The 14,588-nt window shown below is 35.0% G+C and overlaps 3 protein-coding genes across 3 annotated transcripts in view; 2 read left to right on the top strand and 1 right to left on the bottom strand.

Moving 5' to 3' along the window:
• The window catches only part of HELRODRAFT_149394 (hypothetical protein), a gene marked incomplete at both ends in the record, with an annotated part of 8,135 nt that extends 7,514 nt beyond the window's left edge, over positions 1–621 (bottom strand). Inside the window, one exon of the mRNA XM_009027954.1 lies at positions 349–621. Within this exon, the coding sequence (XP_009026202.1) occupies positions 349–621 (273 nt within the window). The remainder of the gene's footprint in view (positions 1–348) is intronic.
• A 6,497-nt stretch (positions 622–7,118) lies between these two features.
• On the top strand, positions 7,119–7,367 carry HELRODRAFT_86568 (hypothetical protein; the record flags this gene model as incomplete). Its single annotated transcript, XM_009027936.1, has 1 exon — positions 7,119–7,367. A coding segment is annotated over one exon (249 nt), but the record flags the coding sequence as incomplete, so codon positions are not given.
• Positions 7,368–8,855: 1,488 nt separating this feature from the next.
• Positions 8,856–14,588, top strand: part of HELRODRAFT_86567 (hypothetical protein) — a gene marked incomplete at both ends in the record, with an annotated part of 18,844 nt that continues 13,111 nt past the window's right edge. Inside the window, one exon of the mRNA XM_009027935.1 lies at positions 8,856–8,981. Coding sequence (XP_009026183.1) covers positions 8,856–8,981 — 126 coding nt within the window. The remainder of the gene's footprint in view (positions 8,982–14,588) is intronic.

Genomic DNA, 14,588 nt, shown 5'->3' with positions numbered 1-14,588 from the left:
TAATCGGGGACTTAATGTTAATCTTCTAAACTCAAATTGTATTCATAATAAAAATTTTCAAAATTTGCTTTTGTCATATGGCTTTAGTCCTTTGATATTTTTTCCTACTCGGGTTACCTCCACTTCATCTACTCTTATAGATAATATTTTTTCTAACGCGCCAGACTATGCAGAAAGTGGAATACTTGTGTCCGATTTTTCTGACCATTTTCCTATTTTCTCTCTATCTCATAAATATAGGCTAAAGTCAATCAAAACATCATCATAAAACCTATCCTTCTCCTCTTCCTTCCTACTTTGTTGCGGAGCATATCCTGATATCACCCTCACTATTACTTTTCCAAACACCATCACCACCACAATTACCCCATTGCTTCTCCGCCTCACTTCCAACACCTTCTCCACCAACTCTTCTCTTACCATCACACCAACTCCTCCCGTACCATCATCCCCCTTCCACCACAACTTATATCTTCCACCTTTAGCCCCCACAAACCTTGTACCCTCACCCTTCCATCTGATTTCCTGTAATGCAGCCACGTCAACCATTCTCCTCTGCAGCTCCTCCACCACTTCCAAACTTCTTCCTGTCAACGTGCCTACATTCCAGGTACCAAACCTCCAACCCCTTGGTCTACAAGTAGTCCTTCCATCTATAGTGCCTTGCACCGCCACACTATAGAGTGGGGTGCCAGTAGCCAGACCATCCACAGGGCCTTGCACCACAACTCCATCGACTGGGTCTCCGGAGATTCTTCGCACCCTCTTCTGCCGGATACTGAGGGCCATTGTTTTTTCCGTCATCATCATAAGCATTTATTATTTGGCTAGTTTTTACACAGGACGCCCTTCCTTACGCAACCACAGTTATAAGCGGTGGGCCTAGCCTTTGATGATCCAACATCACTCACAAGGCAGTGAGGGTCAGTTTAATGTCATAACCAGGACACCACCTAATAGTAAAATAGATTTATTTATTATGAAATTGGAATTGATTTTAAATATATGTAAACGACGCAAATAACGTATATAATCGGGGACTTAATGTTAATCTTCTAAACTCAAATTGTATTCATAATAAAAATTTTCAAAATTTGCTTTTGTCATATGGCTTTAGTCCTTTGATATTTTTTCCTACTCGGGTTACCTCCACTTCATCTACTCTTATAGATAATATTTTTTCTAACGCGCCAGACTATGCAGAAAGTGGAATACTTGTGTCCGATTTTTCTGACCATTTTCCTATTTTCTCTCTATCTCATAAATATAGGCTAAAGTCAATGCTACAATGCACCTCACTTGTTCGCAGACTCACCAAAAATAATATAAGATTAAGTAAACTTTTTCTGAGACATGTTGTTTGGTCAACTGTCTTTCAAATAAGAAATGAAGCTAGTGTTGACTGTGCTTGCTTTATTTTTTACAGCATAATTAATAGTGCTTTGAATAGTTTTGCTCCTTTTTCTTTGAACAAAACAATAAGTAAAAATCATGGACAACCTATGGTATTATCATAATGTCTAATAAACAAAACAAGTTGCTTAAACTTTATCGGCTTAATCCTATGGCCCATAACTATTTGAAATATAAACAGTTCAGAAATAATTTCACTTCATATAAAAGGAAGACTGAAAATAATTTTTTCAAAGAACAATTTTTTGCAGCTAAATCAGACACTAGACAAAAATGAGTACTGATAAATAAAATTTATGAACACTTCTTCTTTATTCATCAATAGTCTCAATATTAACTATGTAACGATTGAAGATACTAAAAAGATATGTAATGCTCTGAATACTCATTTCACTAATGTAGCAAGATCGAACAGTCAAACCATCTCAACACAATATTCATCTAAATTTCTAAAATCAAATAATCAGTTTATGTTTTTAAAGTTAACTAATAAATCAGAGGTTTTAAATATAGCTAACAATTTAAAAAATAGTAAAAGCACCTCAACAGACACACTAAGTAATTTTCTAATTATACAAATCATCAACGAAGTTTTAGTCCCTTTTACCCATATTTGCAATCTCTCTTTCTCGCAAGAAATCTTCCCTGAATGTTTTAAAAAATCTAACATAATTCCCATTTTCAAAAAGGGTAGTAGAGAAAAAAAAAATTATAGGCTTATTTCACTACTCTCTCCATTTTCCAAAATTTTAGAAATACTAATATTTTGTAGACTATTTTTTTTTCTGAATGCTAATAATATTATTAGTGACAACCAATTTGGTTTCAGACCAAATTTTTCAACTGATTTAGCTGTGTTGTATCTAGCCTGTGATGAATAAATTAAATGATGGTATTTTGACGGTTGGTGTTTTTCTAGATTTATCTAAGGCGTTTGATATGATTGACCATGACATCTTACTTGCCAAACTGTATTCCTATGGTGCTAGAGGTCTAGTACATTTATGGTTTTGCTCATATCTTAAGAATAGAAAACAATTTGTTAAGATTGGTGATCATGGTTCTGAGACTTTTAATATCAGTCTTGGAGTTCCTCAAGATTCCATTCTAGGACCTCTTCTCTTTACACTATTTATTAACGACTTATGGCATGCTTCTGAAATAGCCAAATTTGTTCTTTATGCGGATGACAACACTATTCTTTTCCACACCAAGAATCCAGCAAATCATTCGTCTATAATAAATGGTGAACTTGAAAAAATAGTTAATTGGTTTATTTTAAATAAGCTTAGAATCAACTATTCCAAATGCAGTTTTTTAATATTTGGTCCTAGGATTTTAACAAATTCTTTGCCTGACTTAAATATTAATATTAACTCAAACAATCTTGCCGGATTTGATTCAATTAGGTTTCTTGGAGCCTTAGTTAAAGATAATCTTTCCTGGGACAACCATATTTATTTTATTTCTGACAAATTTAACAAATTAATAGATATACTACACAAGATCAAACATAAACTAAATAGAAATATATTTCTGGAACTGTGTAACAAACTCATTTATCCTCATCTCGTTTATTGTAACTTACTTTGGGATAATTGTCCTGCTGTGCACTTGAATCAGGTCAAACGGTGTCAAAACAATTTCATTTGTTGGTTACTAAATCTCCATCCATTTTGCTCTGTTTCAAAATATTACCCTGTTTTGAAAATTTTAAATATAAACAACATTCGTGTATTTTTGTCTCAGTTTTCATGTTTAAATACCTACATGAATTACTTCCGATTTTTTATAAAGATTTTTTTACTCTAATAAATACTATTTATAGTAAGCCTCTAAGACACAATGCTACTTTTTATTTAAATCCAGCCCGAATAAAATTAATAAATATAAGTTTGAAACTAACAAAACCGAAGGTCTGGGACACGGTGATCCCACTTGAGATTAAAGCTCTCAGTCACTTGCATTTGTTTAAATCTAAAATTAAACGCTACCTGATTGGTCCTGGGTATGACATGAAACTGAATCCACCCTGCCTTACGTGCTTTTGAGCGAAAGGCTAGGCCCACCGCTTATAACTGGTGGTTGTCGTCAGGATGGGTGTCCGGATGTAAAAACTTTTCTCCAAATTACTCTTATGCCATCACAAAGAAAAACAACGGCCCCTAGTCCCCAGCAGGCCTTAAGTGGTCAAGGGGTGCCAAGAATCCCTGGGAAGTATGCAATAGCGGAGGGATGTTGCAGAAAAATTCAGAATGGCCCGTCTATGGTACTTCGACTTGGAACGCTCAATATTGGATCACTGACTGGCCGCAGCATGGAAATCGCAAAAATGCTTGAGCGTAGAAGGATTGACATCTTCTGCCTTCAGGAAACACGATGGAAATCGAATGGTGTCCGTCATGTCAACTCAGACAAAGAAAAATATAAACTATTCTGTAATGGTCTAAAGACGGCCAAAAAATGGTGTTGGAATTTTTGTCAGAGAACCGCTAGCCCAAGAAGTACTGGATATTAAAAGGATTAATTCACGTCTCATGTGGATCAAATTTTGCATAGAAAAGCGAACAATGATTATTTTTTCTGCATACGCACCACAGACAAACGAATCAGAAGAGATGAAAAATGACTTCTGGACTGCATTCTCTGACACCATCTCAACAATACCAAAATCTGAAACAATCCTGATTGGAGGCGATCTCAATGGCCACGTTGGAAAGAAAACAGATGGTTTTAACAACGTACATGGCAGTTTTGGCTATGGAAAACGGAATGAAGATGGCAACCGCATCTTTGAGTTTGCTGAAAGTCACGGGTTTTGTTTACTGAACACATATTTTAGAAAGAGGTTAGAACCTCTCATAACATACAAAAGTGGACCATCAGCCACGCAAATTGTCAAGCAACAACACCGAAGACTATTCAAAAATGTCAAAGTTATACATGGCGAATCATGTGTTGCCCAACATAGACTCCTTGTGTCAGACCTGGTTGTCGAACTGTCAAAACATAAGTCTAAACAAATGCCTCGGAGAATCAAAACGTGGAAACTGAAAAGCAATATTCATCGAGAAAAATTTCAACAGATTGTCGCCAAACAGTTAGACCACCAATCGCAAGCCAGTACAGATTGGAGTACATACAAAACCATTTTAATGAACGCTGCAACTACAGTTTTTGGGAAAACTGGTACAAAACGTCAGCATGAACGGGACACTTGGTTGTGGAATGGCAGTGTACAAAATGCAATAGCTGAAAAGAAAGTTGCAAACAAGCAATGGCAAAAAACAAAGTCTGTTGATGACCATAAAATTTGCCGTGAGAAGAACAACTATGCAAGACGTCAAGTTGCACTGGCTCGGACAGATCAGTGCATAGAGTGGCTCACTAAAAGCAAAGGTTAACAAATGAAATCTCTGTATCGTATAGCAAAACAAGCAAAGCGTACGAAAAAAAACATAGTTGGTGCCTCATGTATCAAAAACGACAAAAATGAGATGGTTCTTGAACAAGGTGAGATCAAGCTACAATGGAGAGAATACTTCAACCGTCTGTTAAACGAAACAAATACCATCAATGTTAACTTTGACGCTCCACCCATCGAAGTTTCGATTCCAGACATCACTGTAGAGGAGCTTACGGAAGCTCTGAAAGCTATGAAGGATGGAAAGGCAGCAGGGCCTTCTGGACTCACAAATGACATTATCAAAGCATCTGGTACTGCAGGTATCCAAACGTATATGGAATCTAGTATATGCTGATGATATCGTTTTATCAGCCATGTGTGAACAGAATGCAGCACAGATGTTTGAAGATTGGAACACCAGACTCGCCGATCATGGATTCAAAGTCAACATCAGCAAAACCCAAGCAATGAACACTGGTGAACCCATCCAATCCACAGCTACTGGACGATGGCCCTGTTCAGTTTGTAAAGCTGGTGTAGGTAACAATTCAATCAAGTGTCAGCAGTGTAACCATTGGTGTCACAAACGTTGTTCAAAAATAATTGGTACTTTATCTAAAGTGTCCAATTTTGTTTGTCCTGCTTGCATCAATCCACAACAAAAAATTCGAAATAGCACTGTTTTTGAAGCCATTAAGGTAGAGAAAGTCACATCGTTTTCATATCTAGGGGATGTTCTGGATTGTACTGGAACAGCTGAAGCTGCCGTTCGAGCACGTATGCCTGGAATAAATGGCATCTCCTTGCATCTATATTTATGTGGCGTGACATTTTAAATTACTCTAGTTGTTTCACGTAAATATGCATTTATTTATTTATTTTAATATTAAACTATAACTTATTTCAATAATTATTCAATTTCATCTGCATTACAAGGTAATGCAGATGAAATTTTGCTTTCAATGTAACTCTTCAAATTATTTATTCATCTATTCCTATGTTTCATTTCGCCTGTTTTAAATCACAACACGTATCATTTTAGGTACTATTGTATTTTATTTTATATGGTTTACATTTCCATTCATTTTAATATTAATATTTGTATCTCACACAAGGCGCAAGAAGTTGATGGCAAGAAAACAACGTCCTACCTCGGAGAACCGGGTCTCTGGACGCAAAACGAAGATTGATTGACAAGGCTCTGAAAATGGTTTTTACATCAAAACAACGTTGTTATCCAGCCAAAATATGTCACTAGTTCTCAAAAAATACGATTTATAACAATTCCATATCGTAAAGTGTATTTTTAAAAAGTTAATTAACGCGAAGTGGGCAAAAATATTCAATGAAATCTGCATATATATATATATATATATATCATTTTATATATCATATATATATCACTATATATATATATATATATATATATATATATATATATATATATATATAATTTTTTATTTAATGTATTGTCTACACGCTCATTCCCGATTACCAGTCAAAATTTTTTTAATAATAATAATATTAATAACACAGTTTAAAGTGGTTCAGTAAACTAGTCTCTGTGTTAGAACCACTAAAAAATAAATGAAGAACCACTAAAAAATACATGTTCCAATATCATAACTCTCCTAGCTTGGTTTTAAAATTGTTGATTGAATTCACTGAAAAAAGGCGTTTACCACTCTGCTGCTGAAGAATATTTGCTTTATTGGATTTTCAGTCTTCTTGAACAGCTTGTATCTGTGACCTCTTAATCCTTTCCCTTTTTCTAGTTGAAAGAATTTGTTAAACGGTGTTTCTTTTTTTCCAGTTATTAACTTATATGTTTGAATCAGATCTTCTCTGCATTTTCTCCTTTCTAATGTTGTTAATCCGCATTCTTTCAGACTATCCCTATATTCAAGTTTTTCAATTCCTTCAATCCAGAGTGGCGTGGCTAGGGGAGGAGGGCGGAAAAATATATATGTTCCCGGGCACCAAGTACAGTGGGCGCCAAAATGAGTTTAACAAAATTTTCAGTAAAAATCTTATTACAATAAAAAAAATGAAAAAATGATTTGTTTACCGAAAAACTTTACTTGTCAAAATAAACGAAACATCAAAAATATGAAGTATTAATAAATTATTATTAAATGTCGTGATAAATTTTGGCTTTTCATTTTTTAACATATAACAACGCTACATTCGAAATAAAGAGCACCAGCGACACCGGTACACACTGTTTCCATGTAACCGAACTCAAGCTCTACCGTAAGGTCTTTTGGGTCTTCTTGGTTTCATTGTGTCTTATGGAAATGACGTATTTCCAAATCTGCGAATTTCGCCACAAATTTTTTTGACAATAGCAGTTTCAATTGCAAGCTGTGAGCGATCATCCAGCAAATTGAAACTTATTTTATCGTGTCTGCGTGCATCAATGGGACAAGATTGTCTCAGTGATCTTGCTCTTCTCAGCGCTGAAAGAGAAACATTGGAAATGACAGATTTGAATAAAATAATTGATCAGTTTGCGACAATAAAATCTAGAAAAATAAATCTATTGTAAACTATGTAAATTATCTCTGACTAGGACTGAATCATATGTTATAATTTGTATATTTATCTTTAAATACAATGTTCCATTAAAATTTGAATTGTTTTTTTAAACAGTAATTTTTACAATGTTAATAATAATAAATAATAATAATGTCATTTATGAGCGCCCGGATAAACAAGTGTCAATTTTTTTTAAATGCAATAAAAAATGTGATAAAACATGGAGAAGGGGTGGTGCGCCAATTTTACAGTTTGTTTCCGGGCGCAAAATACCCTGGCTAAACCTCTTCAGAATAGCCTGGCCCTGTTCAGTTTGTAAAGCTGGTGTAGGTAACAATTCAATCAAGTGTCAGCATTGTAACCAGTGGTGTCACAAACGTTGTTCAAAAATAATTGGTACTTTATCTAACGTGTCCAATTTTGTTTGTCTTGCTTGCATCAATCTACAACAACAAATTCGAAATAGCAATGTTTTTGATGCCATTAAGGTAGAGAAAGTCACATCGTTTCAATATTTAGGAGATGTTCTGGATTGCACTGGAACATCTGAAGCTGCCGTTCGAGCACGCATACGTGCAGCCCGGAATAAATGGCATCTCCTTGCCTCTATATTGATGCGGCGTGACATCCCACTACCACTACGATCAAGACTTTATAAATCTGTGATGCGTCCGGTGTTGTTATATAGTGCAGAAACATGGCCAATGACAACCAAACTGGAACAACAACTTCAACGAATCGACATGAAAATGCTCCGATGGATGCAACGAATTAGTCTGAAGGACCACATCAAGTTTACCGAAATCCTGCGTCGTGCTGGTTTAGATGATATAAAGTACGAATGCCGGCAACACCGTCTGCGGTGGTTTGGTCATGTCAAATGAAGTAGAAACAGTGCCATAACTTTTCTTGCAGATGTTGAAGTACCTAGCACACGTCCCAAAGGCCGTCCAAAAAAGTCCTGGTCGCAAACAATCGAGCAAGACATGAAAGCTCTAAATTTAAATAAAATGGATACAACTGATCGTCTAATTTGGCGCAAAAAGTTGATGGCAAAGAAAACACCGTCCTACCTCGGGGAACCGTGTCTCTGGATGCAAAACGAAGATTGATTGATACTTCCACATATTATTCGTTGTTGACCCTTGCACACTGCTTCGTGTCGTCCGCAAATTTTGATATAAATTTTATGCCAGAGTCGATATGTAGATAACATTAATGTAGATAACCAATAGTAAAGGGCCCAGCACCGAATCTTGAGAAACTCCACTTGTGACACTAGTCTTATTTGAATTTTTTCCTTTGATCCGCATTTGTCGCGGATCAAAGGCAAAAATTCAAATTGATATCAACTATTCTGTTTTATTTTTAATGACAAATTAGACTGCCTGAAAATCTTAGATAAAGTTTTCAGCATTTTCAAATTTTATCAGCATTTTATGTTGTTTCTTGATTTAATTCAATAACGAAGTTTTTTAATTTGTGAATTTTATAGAGCCTTTATCATGGAGATCCTCCCTCGATGATCAAATCTCTTCATAGTCTCATGAATGCTATTCGAACAATATTTACTATATCGAGGTATTATAATAGCTCAGAAAAGGCCACGGGTTTATTGCTTAAAGTAATTTTTATTTATTGACTAATTTATTAAAAATTTTATTAAAAAAATCAACAGTTAATTTAAGTTGAAATGTGTTAACTGTTGCAGTTTTGCTATCAACAGTTAATGACAAAACGCTTAATTGTTTTCGTACTTGATAGAAAACACTACTTATTTCAACTCTAAACACTTGAAAACTTTAGCATCAAACTCCAACCACAACACAACTCAAACAAGATTGTAAAATATGCAGACGACACATACCTTATTATCTCTCTTCATCAAACACAAATGCCATACACTCCACCCCCTGGTCCAAGCAGTGCAATCTTTTACTTAATTTAAAAAAGTCATTCAAGATAATCATTCACAACAGTCACTAAAAATTATTCAACCACAATTATTCAACAGTCTTCAAGTGGTTAGCGTGTCCGTCTACCACTCCCACGACCCGGGTTCGAATTCTGAAGTTTCTACAGATTCATCCGGGTAGCCGACCCCCGGTCAACCCAGCCGTCCATCCTTTCGAGGTTAATATAAATACATGTGTACGTCGTGTTAAAAGGATAAACAGCCTTTGTGGCAAAAGATGGCTGCTTCAAATCAATAGATGAAGAAAAGAAGAACATAATAAAAAATATATAGATAACATAATATATTGGTAACATTGTAAGTGGTTCTGCGTATCTCAGAGCTGCAATAATAAAGACTAATTAAAAAAAAACAATGACCAGCTTGGCATCGCTTTCACCTCAACGCTTGACATTACTCTCCTCATCAAGAAGGTCAAGGGGTGCTAAGAATCCCTGGGAAGTATGCAAAAGCGGAGGGATGTTGCAGAAAAAATCAGAATGGCCTCTCTATGGTTTTTAGACTTGGAACAATCAATGTTGAATCGCTGACTGGCCGCAGCATGGAAATCGCAGAAATGCTCGAGCGTAGAAGGATTGACATCTGCTGCATTCAGGAGACCCGATGGAAATCGAATGGTGTCTGTCATAACAACTCAGACAATGAAAAATATAAACTATTCTGGAATGGTCAAAAGACTGCCAAAAATCGTGTTGGAATTTTGTCAAAGAACCGCTAGCCCAAGAAGTACTGGATATTAAAAGTATTAATTCACGGCTCATGTGGATCAAGCTTCGCATAGAAAAGCAAACAATGACTATGTTTTATGCATACACACCACAGACAGGCGAATGACAATGAAACAATACTAAATCTCAACAATACCAAAATCTGAAACAATTCTGATTGGAGACGATCTCAATGGCCACGTTGGAGAAAAAACAGATGGTTTTTTGTTTACTGAACACATTTTTTAGAAAGAGGTTGGTTGGTAACTAATCTAAAGTGTCTAATTTTGTTTGTACTGTTTGCATCATTCCACATTAACAAATTCAAAATAGCAATGTTTTTGAAGCCATTAAGGTGCAAGGGCGGATCCAGGAAGTTTGACTGGGGGGGGCGAAAATTTTTAAATAAATATTTTGTAATGTTGAATATATCCATTTTTGATTATAAATTTTAGAATGTAAATTAATTGAATAATATAATGTTTTATGTTTACTTTGATTTATTTATAATTTTTATTACAAATGATCAAAGGGAAATTATGAACGCACCCACGCGGCAAAATACACTTGAAAATTTTTTGAACGCTTCTTCCGTCTGATTTTCATTTTAAAAATTCAAATTTGAGTTGCGCTAGTAATAGTACTGTATAAGTATCATAATTCATAATCATATTTTCAGTTTTTTTTAGCAGATTAATTTAAATATATATGGATCGTTTTGTGAAGCGAACTAAAAGGGCACATCCACCAGGTTAGATCACCATACGATATGAATTTGTTCACTATTAGCATAGAAATTGTTAAATAAGTGTTCAGAGTTAAGTTAAATTTAGTTTATTTTTTTAGAACTACATGAAAGCGATAGTTCCGATAATCATAATGAAAAAGTGATTGTTAAAAATGATGAATCATTTGAGCAAGTAGCTTTGCACGATAATGACGAAGATAACAAGATAAAGAATAATGAAAAGTCTATCAACAAATGGATTTTGTACATAATAATGATATTGGACTGTATGTGGGCAGCAGTAATAAAACAATTAATGATGATATAAAATTTGAACTTCTACAAAATCCATGGAAACCAGAATTTGGCTACAAATTTCCGTATTCAAATCATATTAAAAATGGTAAAAATGAAAAACGGTACATTTTGAAAAGTCACTTGGAAACATTTAATGCATGTGTACATACTCGCATGTGGAACAAGGTTTATTTTGCAGGTATTGTGCTCTAATGGCTGACACCGGCGGTATTAGTCATCAAACGCCATTGCAAAAATTAGTAAAGAAACCACTTACATCATTTGCAAAATTATTAGGCAAAGATGGTGATCTCAGCTGTCATGAACAATACAGGTATCACAAAGAGTCAGTTCAGAGGGGCAATGATTTTGTCAAATCATACCAAAATCCATCATTTGAAGTTGTTAATCAACTCTATTCCGCAAGATATCAGCAAATGAAGGAAAACAGAGAAAGATTGAAGCCCATAATTAAATCTATTATTTTTTTGGGAAAACAAAATATTCCTCTACGAGGACATCGAGATCACGGAAAACTTAATATAAGTACTAATGATGCAGGCGATGCTGATAATGATGATGATGAAGATGAGGAAAATTTGGACAATGACATGCTTAATGAAGGGGTATATGGTACCGGTCCAGTTAGAAATGAGGGTAATTTCAGAGAACTACTTCAGTTTAGGGTCGATGCTGAAGACCATGTTCTTGAAGAACATTTAAAATCATCTAAATCAAATGCGACATACATAAGCAAAACGATTCAAAATGAAATCATAACCACAATTGGCGATATTATTACAGATACTATTGTACAGAGAGTTAAAGCAGCCAAATTTTATTCAGTTTTATTTGATGAAACAACTGACATATATGGTATTGAGCAATTGTCTTTGAGCTTACGATATGTTTACAACGGCCAGGTTAGAGAAGATTTTGTTGCATTTGTGGATTCTCTAGAGGATGCATACAAAGATATAGAATCGGAACCAAAATTAACCGGAAAAATGTTAGCTGGCTCAGTGTTACGTTTACTAAAAGCGCTAACTTTAGATCCACAGCATTGTGTTGGTTGTGGAACAGATGGATGTTCTGTCATGACATATCAGTCATGTGGTGCAGCTGCAGAAATATCAAAAAAAGCTACATCATGTATTCATTGTGTTTGTACTAACCATGGACTGAACTTGAGTTTATCTAAAACATCCGATGTACAAGCCATAAGAAATGCAATGGGCACTATTAAGCAAACGGCTTCCTTTTTTCGCGCATCGGCCAAAAGAAAATTAGTGCAAAGAATAATGTTTAAAAATGAAAGTCAAAATTTGAGACAAAATGTCATGCCTTTATGTGAGACACGTTGGGTTGAACGCCATGATTCGATTATCAGTTTTAGACAGTCCCTGCAATATGTTCTAGCTTCTTTAGAAAATATTGCTAATTGGCATGACAGAGAAACATCATCCAAAGCAAAGACGTTGTTATCGGCTTTAACTGATTCTGAATTTTTAATAGCTTTGTACTCAATTGCCGATCCATTAATTCTAACTAAGCCACTAAGCAAAGTTTTACAAACAGAAAATTTAGATTTGGTCGAGGCAGCTCAACATGCTAATAGAGTCATAGATAATCTTCAATCTAGAAGAGAAAATGTTGAGCAAATATTTCATGATATCTTTACGAGAGTTTCTAAAGTTGCAGAGGAACTGAATATTGAATTAAAAATGCCAAGATGTATAGAAAGACAAGTAAATCGTGCAAATATTAAAAGTAACTCATTAGAAGAATATTTCAGGATTGCTATATTTATTCCCATGCTAGATAGTATGATAACAGACATGAAATCAAAATTTGGAACAATCCAAATAGCTATAATGGATTTGAGTCGTTTGATACCTTCAGTTTTCCTCGGAATAAGTGGTAAGGCAGAACAGAATAAAACATGGTTTTTAATTGACCAAGCTGTTACGAAATATAAAAGTTTAATAACAAATTTGACCTCGTATGATGACAACACGGCCATTGAATTTGTACGCAATGAAGAAATGCTCTGGACGCAGTACTGGGTAAAGATGAATTCACAGCCCAAAACGGCCATTGAAGCTCTCGCATTGTGCAATTCCAATCTCTATCCGACAATTCACAGCCTGTTGTCAATATTGTGCACCATGCCTGTTTCAATAGCAACGGCAAAACGTTCATTTTCTACCCTGAGGCGGTTAAAAACGTGGATGCGCTCCAAAATGAATGAGGAAAGACTAACGGGATTAGCCTTAATGAACATTCATCGCGATATTGAATTAGATATTGAAGACATTATAACAAGGTTTGGCCGAAAAAAATGTAGAAAAACGACATTTGTCTTGTAAATATTTCATGTATATAACAGAACAATGTTTTTAAGAATGTTTTTCAATTTAAAAAAAATCAAGAAGTTGAAGTGTTTGGCTTTTTGTTATTTATTTCATAAAATATCAAACCTCAGTTCAAAGTGGGGGCGATCCCCCTCTGGATCCGCCATTGTTAAGGTGGAGGAAGTCACGGCAAGTTTCAATACCTAGGGGATGTTCTAGATTGTACTGGAAGAGCTGAAGTTGCCGTTCGAGCACGCATACGTGCAGCCTGGCATCTCCTAGCCTCTATATTGATGCGGCGTGACATCCCACTACCACTACGATCAAAATTTTATAAATCTGTGAAACGTCCGGTGTTGTTATATGGAGCAGAAACATGGCCAATGACAACGCGTCGTGCCGGTTTATTTGATATAAAGGCCGAATGCCGGCAACACCGTCTGCGGTGGTTTGGTCATGTCAAACGAAGTAGAAACAGTGCCATAACTTTTCTTGCAGATGTTTAAGTACCTGGCACACGTCCCAAAGGCCGTCCAAAGAAGTCCTGGTCGCAAACAATCGAGCAAGACATGAAAGCTCTAAATTTAAATGAATTTGATACAACTGATCGTCTAATTTGGCACAACAAATTGATAGCAAAGAAAACAACGTCCTACCTCGGGAGAACTGGGTTTCTGGACGCTAAACGAAGATTGATTGATATATATATATATATATATATATATATATAGTTGTTCAAAAAATCCACCGACGATTCAGCATTAACAAGTTTTATGGTTGATTTTCTAATATTTTGAACTAGTTCTTTACAATTAAGTCTATTCAAAATGTTGAAATCCATTTTATAATCGTTTATGATTTTAATTGTTAAAATTAATCAAGCAAGATCCCATTTTTATAATCGTTTATTTTTTATATTATTATTAAAATTATGCATATAGATCTATTTCGACGTAAAGTCATCATCAGTGCAATATATTTTAAATAAATTCTATTAATAGTTAATTAGTTGTATTTTTTAATATATTAAAATAAAATAAAAGTAACGAAATAAAAACGCAAAGGTTCATTGAAATTAGTAAACAAAATATTTGAAATTATACGATTGTTCATGCTACGTGGCCGTTGTCAAGATGGCAACCAACAACATCACAAATTTGAAGCGCGAAAC

The sequence above is a fragment of the Helobdella robusta genome (genome assembly GCF_000326865.2).
Source record: "Helobdella robusta unplaced genomic scaffold HELROscaffold_52, whole genome shotgun sequence".
Taxonomy (NCBI): Eukaryota; Metazoa; Annelida; class Clitellata; order Rhynchobdellida; family Glossiphoniidae; genus Helobdella; species Helobdella robusta.
This window is presented reverse-complemented; position numbering and strand designations above follow the sequence as displayed.